General features: G+C 40.9%; 1 protein-coding gene across 1 annotated transcript in view; it reads left to right on the forward strand.

Moving 5' to 3' along the window:
• Nucleotides 1-261: 261 nt before the first annotated feature.
• Nucleotides 262-18,882, forward strand: part of HSPA4 (heat shock protein family A (Hsp70) member 4) — a 39,266-nt gene continuing 20,645 nt past the window's right edge. The window contains exons 1-5 of the mRNA XM_081034943.1: nt 262-1,372; nt 10,858-10,915; nt 12,754-12,894; nt 15,158-15,280; nt 18,608-18,707. Of these exons, the coding sequence (XP_080891069.1) occupies nt 1,266-1,372; nt 10,858-10,915; nt 12,754-12,894; nt 15,158-15,280; nt 18,608-18,707 (529 nt within the window). The 5' untranslated portion in view covers nt 262-1,265. The remainder of the gene's footprint in view (nt 1,373-10,857; nt 10,916-12,753; nt 12,895-15,157; nt 15,281-18,607; nt 18,708-18,882) is intronic.

The raw sequence follows: 18,882 nt of genomic DNA on the forward strand, positions 1-18,882 counted from the left end.
AGAATCACAAAGTAAATATGCAGAACAAGAAATCACAGCAAATTCCTGGCGCGTTGTGGGTTCCTCAGCTTCCCCTTCTGCCGAAATCTCACTAAGCAATCTATCAGCCACGCTTATTACATGGACCGGCTTCCTCTCAGCTCCTGGGACACCTCGTGCCTCCCAGTGAGCCCCTGCCGTCCCAGGTACCCGCGCCAGTGACAGGCCCTCCCATCGAGATGCATCAGCTCCAGGAAAGCCTGCCACTCGCTGGCTGGTCTTAACGAGCCTGGTGTCATCTGTGTCCCTTGCGTCCAGCTCGGGACACGTGCTTGGAATACACTGGGGATTAAAACGCTGAAATCCTGTAAGGCCCTCAGTCTGATCGAAAGACACGAGTGGTTTAGAGAACAGAGCGCCAAGGCAAAGTGAAAAAAACACAGGGCGGTGGGACCGCGAGTGGGTTCCTTCCCTCGGCCGGAGAGGGCGCCGCCTCCGGCTAGGACACAGCTCCACGGAAGGCCCCGCTCGGGGCGGCCTCCAACGGCGGCCCGCTACTGCACGGGCCAACCTCCTCCCGGGAGAGGGCCGGAGAGGGCCTCCTGGACTTGGAGGAGTCGCTCGCGCGCCCACGCTGGGGGCCCACGCAAGGTCGGGCGCCCGAGATTGCCCCACCGGAAGTTTCTTTGGAGATAAAGAAAAACAGCGGAAGCCGACCAACGGCGCTTCCTCAGTATTTTGCCTCCAGCCAGCTCTCCTTGCTTTTGGAAGGGGAGGTGCTCCACTGCTCTCGGCTGCGGGGGGAAGCCGCTGCGGCGGATTCTGTGCGCAGGCTCAACTGGCCAGCCCCGCCTCCCAGCCATCTTTCCACCGCGCTGTCCCTGCCCAGCTTCCCGAGCCTGGACATGACGTTCGCTGGGACGTAATTGGAGGCGGGGCCTCAAAAGGAAAAGCGCCTGGACTCAGATCTCGCGAGAACATTCCTTTCCTTCGCAGTTACCGCTCTGCAGCTTTACTCTCGTCGCAACGAGATCTTTCGAGATCTTCTCCGCCCCCGCTACCGGCGTTCTCTCTGCGGCCGCTGAGCCGGAGCCGGCCTGAGCAGCGCGCTCCGCTGCGGCCCCATTTGCGAGGTCCTAGGTGCTCGCGTGGGCACCCGCCCGTCCCCCACTAGCCGGTTCCCCGGCCCACGCGGCCCCCTTTCGCGAGCGCGCCAGCCCCGCCGGGGTCCGTGTTTCTGTCTCGCCGGCCGGACCCGGGTTCGAGCCCGAGCTGTCGCTGGCGCCATGTCGGTGGTGGGCATTGACCTGGGCTTCCAGAGCTGCTACGTTGCCGTGGCACGCGCCGGCGGCATCGAGACCATAGCTAATGAGTACAGCGACCGCTGCACGCCGTGAGTGTGGGCCAGGCCGACCTCGTGCACGGGTGTCGGGGGGTGGAAGTGGGGAGGGAGCAGTTGCTGGGGTTTGCGACCCTCGTGGCTGGGAAACGCTGGTGGAGTGTTCTCCGTTCCGAGCCCAGTATCTGGTGGGTGCGGGACCCTCACTGGGTGCTAGGGTACTAGTGGCGTGACCCTCCCTGTGGGTCTGCGCCAGGGGCGAGGCCTTGGCCCGGTGGCCCGCCGGCTGCGCAGACTGAGTGGGTCCTCGGACCACGGGAAGGAATGAGTAGGAGCGGGAGGACGGCAGGCCTGGGATGTAGGAGGGACCGTGGTCCTTTCAGCGGGCAGGCCCAGGGGCTACTGACGTTTCTGGAGCCCAACACAGACTTCGGAGCTTTGCACACAGCAGGTGCTTAATAAAAGTTGAGCAGGTTCTGGCGACTGCCGGCGGCGAGACAGTGGAGCGGCCGGAGTCCCACGTGAGTGGGGGCGGGGCGGCGCCCGGAAGAGACGAAGCCCCAGGACCGCAGGGTCGGGCTCCTGTGGACCCGGGATCTCGGGATTGAGATGGGACAGACAGATGTCAGAAAAGGACTTAATAAAATCGATGCCTTTTTGATACCTTTGCATTCACTTTGTTTTTTCACATCGTTTCACTATATCGAACTAACCGTATTGGGCCATTTTCTGCTATTCTGTGCGCTTCCGCTTTCACCAGGGTGTTGGCCGCAATTGTTAATGAGGGACTCGGGTCACTTTGACTTTTAGAACCTATAGTAAGTTTTGGGACCAGGATAGACAGACATAGCTCTGAAAAAATCACGACTCAACCCGGGTCCTTCCTTGGTTAAAAGAGTCTACTTTTTGAGTACGTAGAGGTAGCTTTCAATCCGTTGCCGTCCTCTTGGACAAAATCTTTTAAGAAGCTTCGTATTTGTTAGGTTCTTCGTGTGGCGGTTCACGGGCGTCTATTGTATGGCACGTTTTTCACACTAACTTACCACACTTAACAAGACTGCCATAGCAGTACTAGGTTGCCCGGTCTACTGGCCTGATGTTTGCTGCCCAGGAGGCACACATTTCCCTTCCACTTGTCAAATTTCTGCCCTTTATTTTAGACCTAACCCAGGTGCTTCCCCTGAAAACCCATGGCACACTGAAGTGTGATGTCCCTTTCTCCATTTTGTTTATAATCTTTAACAACTTTATAAAGATATAACTTAAAATGCACAGTTCGATTGTTTTTGTGTGGTCACAAAATTGTGCAACAATTAGCACAATTTTAAAAACATTTTCATCACCCCCTCAAAAGAAAACCTATACCCCACTCTCTCCTATTTTTATAGCTTTTAACAATGGGTATTATGTGCTAATTTGTATTTGCAGGGAAGTATTGTATACTGAATTTTTTAAAGCATTGAAGTTTGTTTTTAAGTATTTAAACATTAATTTCCTATTTGATAATTGTCTTTCTCTCTGGATTTCATCTGTAAAGATAGTCTCCAAGGAATTAAAAAGGCTAGAGGGCTGAGTTAGGCATGTAACATCTTGGTCCTTTATTGCCTAAAATTGAACGTCCTTTTGCTCCATAGGGAAGAGGATCCCAAATATTGGAACAGTGTTCCTGTCTTTTCTTTTAGACTGTTATCTTATGCTCTAATATTTTTTAGACAAATAGCAGTTATAACAGTTTTGCCATGAATTCCATTATTTAAAACTGAGTTATTTTAGAAGAAAAGAATTTAATTTTCCCAGATTGCTGTTAAATTTGCCTCAAAGACTAAATGATGGGTGACCAAATACACCATATAATTGTGATAAGGAAATCCATTTAAATACTTTAAATGGTTTTCCCTGGATGTGCTATATTTTCCTTTATGTTTCCCAGTAACGTACAGGGATGCTATACACCCAAGTAATTTTTGAGCTGATTTTGGTTAGCTTAGATTTTTGGAGTCTCTGGTTAAGTGGAACATGGGAACAGAAAGGTTGATCTTTGCAGTGGGTATAGGAAAATGGTTTTATACCGCAGAGGTACATAGACTGATGTAGGTTTGTTTTAGTGTGAGAGTGGAAATGAGATGCAGATTGCAAAAGGCTGGTGATGATGGAAGTGCACCTCCTTTCAAATTGGGGTAACAGGATTGGGTTCAGTTTTTGAGGAGCCAGCTAAGTCTTACTCAGAAGAGACCCTTGCTTTTCCATCAAATTTAGGTTTCGTTCATTTTAGCAAATACTGAGTGTCTCCAAAATGCCAGTCATTTGCTAACCCCTGGAGGTGCTCTGATGAACAAATAAACAAGATCATGCCATCATGGACATGGCTAGTGGAAAAAGCCAGATGCTAAACAAATATATACATAATTACTAACTGGTAAAGGTCCAGATGGGAAAGTACAGGTTAAGATGATGGGGACCTAATTTAGAATTGATAACGGGGTGGAGGTGGAAGGTGCCGTTAAAGAAGTGCCATTTAACTTGGTACCTGGCAGATGAGTAGGAATTTACCATGGAGGTGGTGGGTCTGAGGAAGAGCTGTTACAGGCAGAAAGAGCAGCAAGAGAGGAAGACCTGAGACAAGAAGAGCTTGGCACACTTGACGTACTTACAGGATCCTAGTCACTCTTGAGCCACTTGAGAGAATGTGTGAGAAATCTGGAGAGGAGTTAGGCAGACCAGATTATGGCAAAGCTTTGTAAATCTTGTTAAGGATTTTTATCTAGGTGCAATGAGGTGATCCAACTTGTATTTTTAAAATGTGATTAACTTTTTTGTGGCAAATGGATTTGAGAAGGGCAAGAAGCAAGGTGATACCTTAGTAGGCTATTGCAATGTTTAGTCCACGAGGGAGTTGACATTGCTCTCCACCAGAGTGGTGGTATGGGGGAGAAGGGCGGGCAACTTTGAAATAAACTTTGGAGTTCTAAATAAGGATTGTCCCTGTTGATGTTTTTTGATATCTTGGAATAAGATGGAAGCCTATTTTTATATTTAGTTGAATTGTTACAGTAGAAAGGGTACAACCATAAAGCTGCTTTTGCAATAAAAATGTTATTGGACTGCCAAACATTAGAGAAGTTAATTGAGCCATACTTTCCAAAATGAGCAACTTATGGGGTAGACATGAGTTACTTGTGAAAATCTGTGTGTGAATTGATTATCATTTTCATGGACTTAGTTCCTAATAATAGGAATTTGAGGAGATGACTATTAATAACTGCCCTTGAAAAGGCAAAAGCTGAAAGTATGTATAGGTTCTGGTTAACAGCAGATTAACATCTGATACCTTATTTGTACACGAAAATTATTCCTCTGTGTAGTGAATGTCTTTACATGTGTAGATCTAGGAGAAACAGGATGACTTAGATCTTTTAGATTCAAAGAAAAGGAAAGTTGATTTGTTAACTAAAGCTTCATGTTTCTAATTGCAAAGGTTATGAAAGTAGTTTCTTTGAATCGTTTAAGAACTGAAATACAACCTTATCTACAAAATTGGTATAAAATGTACACGAACTTTGTCATTAGGTTCTAAATTGTTTCTTAAAACACTTTTTTCTTAACAAAATACTTGTTTCTTGTAACAATAAAAACTATAAAGTGCTAAAGTAAAATTAAGTTAACTCTCCCTCTAATTTGCTATGTATCCTTGTTTACCTTTATTTCTACAAATATATGTAGGGTGTATGTGTGTGTTTAAACAAATATGATCATACTATATTTTGTAACTCTTCTTTCACTTGTATTTTAGACATCTTTCAGAGTCAGCAAATACGAATCTACCTCCTTAAATTTGTATGTTCCATATTATGGCTGTCTCTTAATTTTTCCATTACATGACTAATATGTTTTCTTCACTCAGGTTATTTCTAATATTTTGCTATTACCTATAGTTCAACAAGTAGTCTTTTGTATTTATGTTTACATGTTAATATTTTTATTTTTGTTGGATAGATTTCCAGATGTGAAATTGCTAGGGCAAAGGATATATGTACTTAGCGTTTCAGTAAATATTACCAGAATACTTGACAAAAATTCAAGGGATTAAATTATACCAGGAACATAAGTGATTTCTCTACCTCACTGGGGGTTGTGAGGATTATAATGAGTTAAAGTGTTTATAATAATGTCTTACATACAGTAAATACTGCCTAAGTATTTGCTAATATTGCTGTTATTACCTTTTTGTAGTTTTTATTAATCTTCTTTATTAGTGGATTATATATTGGGACAGTAAAATGAAATCTATAGACGTTTGCCTTTAGGATTCATCAAATATGTGGCTTTTAATGTGCAGATATTGACTCAGGAATTTGCTGTACTTTGGGAAGAATATCTTAAAGGAATGAGTTATTTGGTCTGTTTGATACCAACTTTTTTGGGTACTTTTTGGTGCTAAGGCAGTAACCAGAAGATACTTTGATTAATATAATAACCATTTCCATGCCAGTTTTGCTACATCTCTTATTTGATAGTCTAAATACTGTTGTCGGTTCTCTGAAAAACTAGTTTTCTTATGTTGTTTAAGAAAGTGAATTAAGAGCAACAGTTGTCCTAATATCCTGAGAGCAGTTCACACACAAACATGAAACAACCTTTTAAGGATCTGTGCCGATAGCAGCTGTTTCTAATATCCTATCAGAATGTGCATAAATATTTGGTCAGTAGTATTTCTTAGCCAGGACAGGGAGAGCAGTGCTATTCTCTGGCTTAAAAAGATTGTTTCTAGGACTTAAAGATTAGAACAGTCTTGAACTTGATTTGAATTAATTTATAATAATGTCAACCAGTAATTTGGAATGGAGGAAAAGTAATGGCAGTCAAACAGCAAGTGTCTGAGTACTTATGTTTTTTATAGCAGCATTAACTTGGCGTTGTGTGTAGTATAGAGGAAGAAATGTAATCATTCTAGTTGGAAATATGGACGACATAAAGCAACAGTGTAAACTTATTTAAGTACAGACTTAAAATACCGAGTTCAGAGGAGAGGTTACATCAGTGGGGCATGGAGTGAAGAGAAAAGGCAGCAGTGAGACTTGAGCAAATAGGATTAGAATACATGAAGGAAAGGATTTGGGACAGTCCTAGGGAAGGTGTAGAAGTTGGAATAAATCTAAATGGTTTGGTTTGCAGTATTAAAATATGTATGTATGGGATTTGGAGTCTTGAGTTTGAATGTTATACTCTACTAATTACGTTTCTGGGCACGTTCATTCGACTTGAATCAAGTTATAAAACTGGATCAATAATAGTTGTTTTCTAAGTATTTGGGAGGATCAAGTGTAGAATGTTTATCACACTGCCTGGTGTATGAATAGTGAAAGCTATAAATGAAAGGGATTGGATGTAGGCTGTGTGCAGATTTTGGAAGTTCCTGGTGAATGGGCAGTAGTAGATATGTTGCCTTTAGATATCTTGCTATGCTTGTTCCATGTCAAAATTCTGACGGAATAATCCAGCTATTGAATACTTTTCAGAGGATATGTTGAGGAGAAGCAAACTGATTGGAATTTTTTACCTTTTTAGGACATATTTACAGGCATACCTCAGATAGATTGTGGGTTCAATTCAAGACCACCCGCTCTAAAGCGAGTCAGTCTTTTTGCTGGTGGATGGTCTCTTGCCTGCAATTTGTATAAAACACAACCTTTGTGAAGCACAGTAAAGCAAGAGTACAATAAAATAAAAGGAGGCATGCCTGTATTAGGATTGCACATACAAGTATTTACTTAAATGCTAGTGGTGGCCATCTATGGTGGGTGGGTGATAGTTGTGGAATTACAGATAATCTTTATTCATACCTTGTTTTCTAATTTTCTACAATGAGTTTACACTAGAAAGAACTGAACTAGGTAGGTCTAGTGCTGCCACTAATACTTAGTTTAATCTTCTTGGGCTTTCTTCACATTTATATATTTGGTTTTTTTGTGTAAGCTTTTAGTTTGAAAAACGCTTTAATTTGTGCTGTTTGACATACTGACCATTATATTGCCCTTTTTTATTGGAAGTGGTATGACTATTTCTCATGGGTAGATGATTTTAAGGTGGCTGACTGGATTTTAGTGGACAGTTTGAGGTAAAGCAGATCTTTCATAGCAAACTAGTTGGTTTATTTTTGTATGAAACTCAGACCAGGACTTCATTGGCACTATAGTAATAGCTAATATTTTGTTATTTATTATATCCCAGAGTTTGATATAAGTGCTTTATAAATGGATCAACAAAATTTAATCTTTAGAGCAACCATTTGAAGTAGGTGCTGTAATTTCCCTATTTTAGAGATGAGCAATTGAATTTCAAGAGAGGTAAAGCAACAGAGGTCACAGCTAGACAGGCAGAGAAGGGATTTAGACAGACCCCTGACTGATTCTAGAGCCTGAGCTCTTTTTACTGCATATTTGTTCAAATCAATCAAGTTGATGGCAAAGTGGGAAAGCTAAGGGTTTCTTTAGTGCAATAGTTTATTATAGAACTTTTTAAAGAATGTGTGAATTACGTAGTGATATTAGATTAATAGTTTTCTATGATATGGTAAGAAAAGCGTGGACTTTCCTCATACTTTACAATAGTTACATCTTGTGGAAGCTATTACCGCTGTATTATGTGCAGGTTGAGGTTCCATTAGTGACATTTGACTGCTTTGTAAGAAGGTGGGAACTATTTGTAGTGTGTCTATGCATAGACCAAAAAAAGGATGAATAATTTGAACTGAGACACACTTTTATTTAGCTTTTCAAGATGTATGAAACACTTCCTATAACTGTTAAGAAGGCAGAGGTAGACTTCAAACGTAAGAAAAAATGCTAGAACTGACTTCAAGGAAATTATTACTTAGAGCAGCTCTGCACGATAGAACATTCTGTGATGATGGAAATGTTCTGTATCTGCATTGCCCCAAATCCAAAATCCAAGTCTAATAAGAAGTGGGAATGATTAATTTTTACTTGAGTGGGATTGGGAAGGCTTCACAGACAAAGTTGGTGATAGACCATTTCCCCCCAAAAATAAGACCTAGCCAGACAATCAACTCTAATGTGTCCTTTGGAGCAAAAATTGATACAAGATCTGGTCTTATTTTACTAGAATATAAGACTAGGTCTTATAATTAAATATTTTATATATATATGTATGTATGTGTGTGTGTATATGTATATATATACATATATATATATATATATATATATATATATATATATATATATAAAATATACCTGGCCTTATTTTACTAGAATATAAGACTGGGTCTAATATAATGGAATATAATATAACACTGGGTCTTATATTAATTTTTGCTCCAAAAGACACGTTAGAGCTGATTGTCTGGGTAGGTCTTATTTTCGGGGAAACACAGTATCTGGAGAATGACTGATTCAGAAGGACCAGAGCATTTCAGGTAGCAGAAGTTCCGTGAGGAGAGCAGGAAGATTGGAAGACTGTTTCACTTGTGTTGGGTTACTATGTGCATGAAATGCAGCTGGAAAATGGGGATGCGGTTGGAATGGTGAGCGACTTTTAGGTTCTACATTAATTTAGGTTCTACATTAAGGAATTGGGGCTTTATTTGTTGGTAACTGGTTTTCTTTGGAAGGTAATTAGAAGCTCTTGCTTCTAGAATTACTAAGGTAGAATAGGAAATTAACCCTACAACAGGGCATACAGGAAAGTTGGGAGCATTAATGATTTTTATTCCTAGAACTAGTAATTGTTTTGAGATGGACGTTTGAGAAAAGGGCTATAGGAAACAATGGAAGATATAAATAACATTGCTTTTCAGTTATGTTAGGATTGAGGTATTGGTGGGGGATACGTCTTAGAAAATCAAATCGGGGGTTTTTTAGAAAGACGTAGTTTTACCAGTGGATAGGCTTAGGCTAGAGCGCCTTTTGAGACTGCAGTGAATGGAGTGGGTAAGATTGCCTTGGGCAGTTTCCTAAAGGGCAGTATGGGCTGTGATAGAGATATTTAAGTGGTTCTCAGGAAATTAAAAAAGAAAAAAAATTAATGATTGTTGTATTTATGGGAGGGGAGGGTGGAGCTTGAGGGGTATGCCCAGCATGTTCTAGGCCCACAGAGCTTAGGGTGTGGAGGAAATCTGATGGGGTCCAGGCTAAACCATATTTATACAGGGCGCAGCTGCCTGCAACTGCTCTGAGAGATTGGTTCACAGGGGTTCTTACCTCATTGGTTGGAAAGAATTACTAAGGTACAGAGGCCCAGCTTCCTGTCAGTTTGCATGGAGCTAATAAATTTATTTAAGTAAAACAATTCTCAGTCAATTAATAGGTCATGTAATGTGTCAGATTTGGACCAAGGTAGTATGGCTCCAGAGCCCTATTTCTTACTCACTCTGCTGAATTGAAAGGACTAGAGGTCCACGGAGGATAGAGAGGGTCAAAGCCAGAATGTAAAGTATGGAGAAATGAAAGTAATGGAGACTTGACGCCAATACTTTCAGATTGCATGATGCTGAGTAAATTTAATACCTTTATGGACTCAGTTTTCTTTTCTATAAAATGGGGATAAGGTGGGTTACTTATGAGGATTAAATGAGATAGTACACACAAGTAATCTATGCAGTCATTATAATTAAAGTAGAAGGAAAAGAAGGATTTACTAGCTTGAGGGGGAAATGGACTCTGGGAAGAGCTTTGTCTTTTTGGAGTTTTTGGTGCTGTGTGAGTTTGATGTTACTATACTTGAAAAAAGCAGCTACTGGAAAGGGAGGTGACAGATAACGCGAGAGTAAAGGGAACACAGGGCAAGGTTCCAGAGGGATTAGAATGAAAAACAGGGTGACGCACAGGGGCCATGATAGCAAAAGCATCAACTCTAATATAACTGACTTTTTTTAAGCTTAAGCAGTGTTTTAAAGTAGTACCTTTTTGCAGGTTTCAGTTTTGATTTCTAAAATAAGCAGCAAATAGATCAAACCAGCAAGCAGTATGTGAATTGATTTGGAAGAATGTGTTTAGAAATAGGAATAAAGTTTTTTGTCAGAAATTCTCTGTCCTTGGAAGGTATATGTGCTGCCGAAGTGAGCACTCTGTCCTTGGAAGGTAGTTCTAGAAAAACTGCTTTTTACTTATAGACAATAGGACAAGAGTTGTTTTCAGGGTTTATAGACTGTTCTCTTGGTACAGTTATAAGCTGTTTTAAAAAACAAAGAACATTATTTGATGAATTGATATGAGAATACATTATTTTATCTTGGGATTTTGAACATCAGACTTGCAGAATTAGAGGAGAGTGGAGATTGGCTCGTTCACCTTTATAGTATTGTGGACAGATAGTCATCACATAAAACTTGTGCTTCAACATCCAAATGACTGGATTCCATTATTCTAAGAGGCAGCCCATTCCATAAAGGTTAAAATCTTAGACTTACTGGGTGAGTTAAAATATGTGGCTTTTTAGCAAAGATTCAGAAGTCCAGCCTGCTGTTGTTTTGGATGTAATGTTGCAATTAAGTTATATGCTTAAATGTTTATTTTATCTTCTAGGGCTTGCATTTCTTTTGGTCCTAAGAATCGTTCAATTGGAGCAGCAGCTAAAAGCCAGGTAGGTAGAGCTTTGTTTTTTCCTAAACTGGCCGATTTCTCTGGTTTGTCCATCCTTCCAGCCAGCAACGATTCGAGTGCCCGGTGTGTGCTTCGCACTGGTAGGCCTAGGCGTACAGGTGAGTGTGCTCGAGTGATGAGCATGGGCAGTACCACCTGTTTCATGCACACTGCTAGGATGTGTTTTGGTCAGATCTTGTTTAAGCAAGACTTGTTCCTGGACTTTTTAAAGGCTCCTTAAAGTCTGTCTTGTCGGGCCTTTCATCTTTCTCATCATATGAGGGTCAGTGTTGTCTCTATATTTGATCTGGTTAATCATGGTTCTCAAGGAAGGAAGTCATACTTGTAGAAGCACATCAACTTACCTATCATTAGTTTACTTTGTAAACCAGGAACCTGACATATTTGCTGGTTTCTGAGTAACCAGAGCAGCAGAATTGCGAGCTCTATTATCCTGAGTGTCAGGGGTTGCTGTAAAATTAAGGAGTTGCATGTGTGACCTTTTTCAGTGTTCAATCTGGAGCAAAATACGGACTGAATAACCCTCTCTGGACTGGGTAGGGCCTAGCATTTATAAGCCTAAGAAAATGGTGCTTGGCCAGGTGACTATTAATTCAACTGGGTGTTTTATAATCTCATTTTCAAAAAGCTCAAGATAGTTTAGGAGGCAGTAGATACCAAGTACACAGCGTTATTGAAATGTCTTTTCTTCTAAAATTCCAGTGAATTCTTCCTGTTTTTAAGTTTGCTTTCATTATTGAGAATACAAATTATTGTACTAACCTGGCTGCCTATTTATAGGTTGACATACTTATTGTGATACTGAGTTTCTGCTTGGCAGCTTACTGAAGCAGGACCTGATTTGGGAGGCCTCACTGTTTCACAAAAGGACTTCTGTGTGTGCCTTTTGACATACCCGATGCAGAGTTGCTCTGCAGCTTTTCCTTGCGGATCGTTATACTGCTTAACTCTTGCATTGGGAAGAGGCGCCTGTAAATCTTAAGCACAAATTCATTCTTGATTTTTTTTTTTGAATGTCTTTGCCCATACATTATAATAGTTAATGCTAGAGAAATTAGAAAATATAATAGTATAAGGAATTTGGAAGTTACCCATACTACCATTATCTAAAAAGCACTGTTAGTATCTTAATGTGGAACCTTTTGTAGTCTTTCTAAGCATATAAACATGTTTTTCCCTTCTCAGAAAGTGAAATCATACTATGTAGATACTTATCTTCCTACCTCCTATAATGACCTTACACACTGTGGCTATACCATCATTTATTGACCCATACCCACTTAGGCTATTTCTGGTCTGCTGGTTATAAATACATTCTGTCAATATCTCTTTGCATTCATCATTGTGTACTTAGTGTTGTCTTTATTTCCCCCTTATGATAAGTTTCTTTCACTGGAATTTCTGAATCGATAACATACTTCCAAATTGACTCCATACTCATAGAAACAAGTATGGAAAGTTTGAATCACAAACTGGGTAATTGTTAAAGGCTAGAAATAATTTTGTTATGTAACTGTTTATTAGAAGTTTAAGACAGAAAATACTTTTCTAAGTGTAATGACCTGTCTTTATGGAGAAGCAGGACAAGCCACGCTGTGGTCTCTGTGTTACCTGTACAAGCCCCTCACCCCTCAAGCTTCACTTCACATGCTAGCAAGCATCATTCAGAAAGGTTTAGAGCTGAAGAAAACTGGAACTCAGAAGGAAACTTTGGAGTTAAAATGATGCCAGTTCAGTCTGAGGCTGTTGAATTTCTTTTTCCCTAATTTAATTGCTGTTAGTCTTTCTACTCTGTGACTTTGATATTCTTTCTCTTAGATCATTTCCAATGCAAAGAACACAGTCCAGGGATTTAAAAGATTCCATGGCCGAGCATTCTCTGATCCGTTTGTGGAGGCAGAAAAATCGAACCTTGCATATGATATTGTGCAATTGCCCACTGGGTTAACAGGTATAAAGGTAAGGTTCTCAAGGTAGTGCCTCATGATTACAGCATTTTATTTTATCAGGCCAGTATATATATCAGTACCATTCTGATTTCATGTTGTAATGAAAATGCTTACAAATGCTTAGGAAAAACTTTTGCTAGTAAAAAGACCATTTGGCATTTTTTGAACAATTTGGATTTTGATCATTCATATGGGTTGGATAGATGGATAGTGATTTTATTTTTTTTAAACGATTTTATTGGGGAAGGGGAACAGGACTTTATTGGGGAACAGTGTGTACTTCCAGGACTTTTTTCCAAGTCAAGTTGTTGTCCTTTCACTCTTAGTTGTGGAAGGTGCAGCTCAGTTGCAGTTACTAGTTGCAGGGGGCGCAGTCCACCATCCTTGGTGTGAGTGGAACCGGCAACCTTGTGGTTGAGAGGACGGGCTCCAACCAACTGAGCCATCCAGGAGGCAGCTCAGCTCAAGGTGCCGTGTTCAATCTTAGTTGCAGGGGGCGCTGCCCACCATCCCTTGCGGGACTCGAGGAATTGAACTGGCAACCTTGTGGTTGGGAACCCACTGGCCCATGTGGGAATCGAACCGGCAGCCTTCGGAGTTAGGCGCACGGAGCTCTAACCGCCTGAGCCACCTGGCCCGGGTAGTGATGTTTTGAAGTTAATGTTACCATTGCTGTTTGTCTTGTTTACTGATGCAGTGGCCGTTCTGCAGTGATTTTTAGGGAATGACTTCTGGAAAAGCAGGCAAAGAAATGAACACTTTAAAGTCACTAGACAGATATATGGTCATACTTCTGACAGTAGGAGGTAGGTTGGAAAGGTGTTCTTTTGGGGAAAAGGGAGTTTGCCTTTGATATCTCTGGGACATCTAGAAGAGTCTTTTTGTGAAACGTACAGGGAACTGATCATACAAAAGAGGTGAGAGGCTGGGGGACAGGTAAGGTGGACACATTGCCTCTCTGGCACTCAGAGGTGGAAACAATCCAGGGGGGTGGTTGAACTTTCCAGTTTCCAGGCAAGTGAGTTTAGAGAGAGGAGATTTGGTATATGAGACATCCCAATTGGAGAAATAAGAATCATGGGAACAGGCTCAAAATTCAAGAGGTGATGAGAATTCTGAGAAAAAAGGTAGTCAATTATGCCGTGATAGCCGAGAACTCAGTTTAGAAGTGAAGAATTCTGATAACTGAAGAATGGTCACTGGGTTTATGTTAGGGTATCTGTGGCAATAATCTCAGAACAGTTTGAATGGCCTAGGGAAGGATGAAGCTGGAGTATAGAGGAGGGAAAAAGGATCCAAAAGGGAAGTGAGGAAATGGGATACTTAGTGGTAGGAAACAGGATGGGTACTGTGAGATTTTGTTATAAGCATTGCAGGAGTCGGAAAGAGACTAGGGAGAAGACCACAGGAGTAAGTGGATCCACATACAAGGGTGGGGGAGTCCACTAAGATTAGACAAATCGCAGGAAGAAGAGGTGGTTTTAAATAAGAGTCACCGGAAGGGGTATTTTTGCATCTTTATCAGGCGATAGAGAAGCTGTTAGATTGTAAACCCGGGTAAATTGTGGCTGGCTGAGGAGCGAGGAGGCGAGGAGATGGTGGCTTTCAAGCTGAGTTGGAGCAACAGCTTAAAGGAAGAGAGTGACATTTTCTGGTCCTGACTGTAGTTGAGGAGCATGGGTACATGTGGGAGGGGGCTTATGCTAGCCAGTCTTTCAACGTTTAAAGTTTGCAACTCTCATCAAAGCTGAAGACTTATCCAGGGCGGGATATCTCGAAGTTTCGTTCATCGTTTATTCTTTAATTCACCAAGTATTTATTGTGTCAGGTCTGTCAGGTGCTGAGGCTACAGCAAGTCTGACTAAAACAATGTCCTCAGGTTAGATTGGATCCTAATTGGTAGACGATAATTAAGTCACCACAGTAAACCAAGTAACTCTCGTAGCACGTCAGGTGGTGGAAGAACTTCCATCACCAGAGCCCTTTATGGAAGGGCAGTGTGGCTCACAGTGAGCCACCCCAGTTTGCTTCTGCGCAGGTAAATTGTCACAGCATGTTGTTTGCATAGTGCTTCTCACCTCCATGTGGCATGTTTCACAAGCGTGTTACAAAGCTAGAAGGGACCTTCCAGTTATTTTTGCTTTCAAAACTAGCTTTCTTCAATTCCCTCTTGAGATAATATTCTGTTGGTGATGTGAGACATTGCTCACTTTAGGCTCTTAGGACATGAAGAAATACAATAGGTCCTAGGTCTTTTTGTTGTTTTATTGCAGGTGAAATACATGGAGGAAGAACGAAATTTTACCACCGAGCAAGTGACTGCCATGCTTTTGTCCAAACTGAAGGAGACAGCGGAAAGTGTTCTTCAAAAGCCTGTTGTGGACTGCGTTGTTTCGGTGAGTTTGCTCCCTACATGTTACCGGGCGCTTGCATGAAGAAGCATTTGCATTTTAACTGCAAATATTTATTTTTTTTTTGCCTTTGGTTGTATACTTATTTTAAGAATTTCTCAAACTAGTCTTCATTTTCTTGAATATTCTTTCCTGCCCCCTAGTTTTTGCTCAGGCCTCCTGTTATTCTGCCTATGTAAAGGCTTATCTGAAAGCCCACTTCTTCCTGCGTTTCTTCAAGCACCTGGCATAGTGTCTGATAGCCATTCATTTGTTAAATTGGTCGAGTATACTCAATGAGAAACAGTCTTTTTCTCCATTCCTGTCTCTGTGTCTTTGCTGTTGCTGTATTTAGCACTAACGGCAAGGCAGTGGTAGGCTTCATCTTGTCTTTTCCAGATCTCCATCTAGATGGAAGCCTGGCTGTCAGTAGCTTTGTGCTTGTAGAATGGTGCAGTCCTTAGTGACTGTTGGCGTTTGGGAGGCTGTGTAGGCTTTGCCACTGACTGTCCTCATTCTGCAGTTACCTCTGTGGCCTCTTTTGTTTTAATGCTGGCGCATTGACTGGCAAAGCAAGGACTGTTGGGTGGCTTTTTCATCCCACAGTCTTTTTGTCTGGTGGATTCCTTAGCTCATGGCTATCTAGTAAAGCAGAACTAAACATTTGTCGGGAAGAATAGGATTAAGACTGTTGTCCACATTCTGCGGGTGCAAAGAGTGAAAATGTTACTTCTCTTAAAGATTGAATACAGACACTGTTTTCTTAGATGCTTTCTGCCTTTCCTCAATACTCCATTGATCTGTCAGATTTGTCCTTATTTCCACATCTAGTGACTTTAACGTGGATCCTGACTCACACTTGGTGTAGAAGTAAAATTTCTATAAAATGGTGGACTGCCTGAGTGGCTTTTCAGCTTTTGGGATCAAGTTAAAAGGTGATGTGTTAAGTCATGTGTTGGGAGTCCTCAAGACTCCACCAACTTTGAGTGACTTGCTAGGAGAATTCACAGGACTCGGCATGTAAGCTGTACTATCAGCTACGATTTATTACAGGGAAAGGATACAAAGCAAAACAACAAAAGGAAAAGGCACATGGACAGTGTCTGGGGGAAACCAGGTACAAGTTTCCAAGAATCCCCCATTAACGGAATCAGGCTGGCTGTGCTTGATTTTTCCAGCAACAAGTTGTGACAACATTGTGAAATGTCACACACCAGGGAAGTTCTGCCCGTAGCCTAGGCGTTCAGGGTTTCTATTGGGAGTCAGTCATGTAGGTACCCTCTGCCTGGCATGTACCAAATTCCAGGCTCCCACAAGGAGAGGAGGTATTCAGCATAAACTCAGTTGTACAAACAGTTTAGGCACAGTGAGTCAGATTTAACATTTAGAGAAACTTTTCTGTCAACTTAGGGAACTGTTGCTAGGAAAGGGCCAGCCTTGCCCTTTCCGAGGGCAGCAGTCTCTGGCCTCTTTGTGAACTTTTGTGCGGTCATTCCTCTAGCCCTTGGTACCAGTGGTATATCCGATGGCTGTGTAAATAGCGCCTGGGTGTGTTTTGCTTTATTTATAAATGGATTATTGTTAAAACATAAACTTACATTTTTTTAGGAAGGTAATAATAGCCCCAGTGTTCAAAAATGAAATGTGCAAAAAGGAGGGTGGATGGGTAGCTTCTGCATCCTCTGCTACCTAGTGAGTAGTTTTTTCTTCCCAAGGTTACCAATTTTACCACTTTACTCTCTTTCCAGAGGTTTTTATGTACTGAAGCAAATACGTATAGGTTGTTTTTTTTTCAACTTTCATTTTTCTTCTACCCACGTTTAGAGAATGTGTCTTGTACTTGTTCCCCAATAGTAAAAGAGTACATCATTTCTTTCAGTGGCTGCAAGGTACTCCAGGTTATGTGCGTACTTATTTAACCAGTCTCTGTTTTTGGACAACCCAGTTTTTTTCGTGTTTTTTTTTTAATTGATTTTTTTTATTGTAAAGAATGCTGCAATAGTCAACTTGAACAGATACCATTTTGTTCTTATAAGTTTGTAGGATTTATAAGTTCAATTCCTAGAAGTGCAGTTGCTGGGACAAAGGATACGTGTACAATAGTGCCTCCTTGTTTGCGGTTTTCCTTTCCCTGGTTTCAGTTACACGCAGTGAAGCACAGTCCGAATATGTGAAATGGAAAATTCCAGGAATAAACAATTCATAAGTTACCAATTGCGTGCCATTCTGAGTCCCCTGTCCCGCCCGACTGTGAGTCATCCCTTTGTCCAGTATGTCTACGCCGTGTGTGCAGTACAACAAGATACTTTGAGACACCACGTTCACATAACTTTTATTACGGTGTATTGTAGTTGCTCTGTTGTATTATTGTCTCTTACTGCACCTAATTCATAAATGAAACTTTATCGTAGGTATGTATGTATAGGAAAAAACAGTATATCTAGGGTTCGGAACTATCTGTAGTTCTAGGCATACACTGGGATCTTGGAATATAGCCCTCTCCCCCCCCAGTGGATAAAGGAGAAATACTGTATTTGTAATTTTAACAGCTATTCTTTAATTGCCCTTTAAAGAATTCCTCCTAATTTACGCTTCCACCAGCAATGTATGAGAGGGCTTATTTGACTTGACCATAGCCACACGAGCACAGCTTATTGGTGTATTAGCTCATTTCTAATAGGAGAATAATGGTATCAAAGTACGTGTGATTTTAATATTTTACTCTTTAGGTGAAGATGAACATTGTAAAATTAAGAGCCATTTTGTATTTCCCTTTTTGTAAAATGTTACTTTTTGCTCTTTTTATTTTGAGTTTATAATTTTCATTTTGATTTGTAGTTCTTCATACATTAGACTAGCTCTTTGCATTTTTATGATATGAGTTGCAAATATATTTCCCCATTTGGTCATTAGAATTTTTTTATGAGTCAAATGTATTAATCCTCTCCCATCGTTTTTCTTCTGGGTTTTGTGTTATATTTAGAAAATCCTTTCCTATTCTGATGGTAAAACTTCCTTTCATTCTGGTACTCTTGGTTGTTGTTGTTTTTTTAAAACATTTAAGTCTTTTCATTTGAACTGTACTTTGGTATAAGGTGTGCAGTTGGCATGCAACTTTATTTACTTTTTTTATATGGCTGGCTGTCCATCTGCCAACATTACTTACTGAATTTTCTAACTTTTCCCTGCTGGTTTGAAATACCTTCTTGATTATATATAGAAAAAAATAGCTGTAGGTATTTGAGGGTATTTCTGGATTTGACTGTTTTTTTGGCAGGTGCATCTTAAATGAGGAATCTTTCTAATGCTGTAAACTTTCAAATTTTTTTGTAGGTTCCTTGTTTCTATACTGATGCAGAAAGACGGTCAGTGATGGATGCTACACAGATTGCTGGTCTCAATTGCCTGCGACTGATGAATGAAACTACTGCAGGTAAGGGGCTGTTAACTACAAGTTTTGACTTGCTTATTAGTCTTGAAGGTTGTGAAATCTTAAAACCCTAGGGTTTCTTGTTCTTCATTTTGATTGGAGTGCTTACCCCTATGTGTCCTAGTATTTTTGGTAACACTGTTACATTTGAAGAATTCATCTGATCAGTACATTTTCT

This window comes from Rhinolophus hipposideros (genome assembly GCF_964194185.1).
Source record: "Rhinolophus hipposideros genome assembly, chromosome: 23".
NCBI classification, from domain to species: Eukaryota; Metazoa; Chordata; class Mammalia; order Chiroptera; family Rhinolophidae; genus Rhinolophus; species Rhinolophus hipposideros.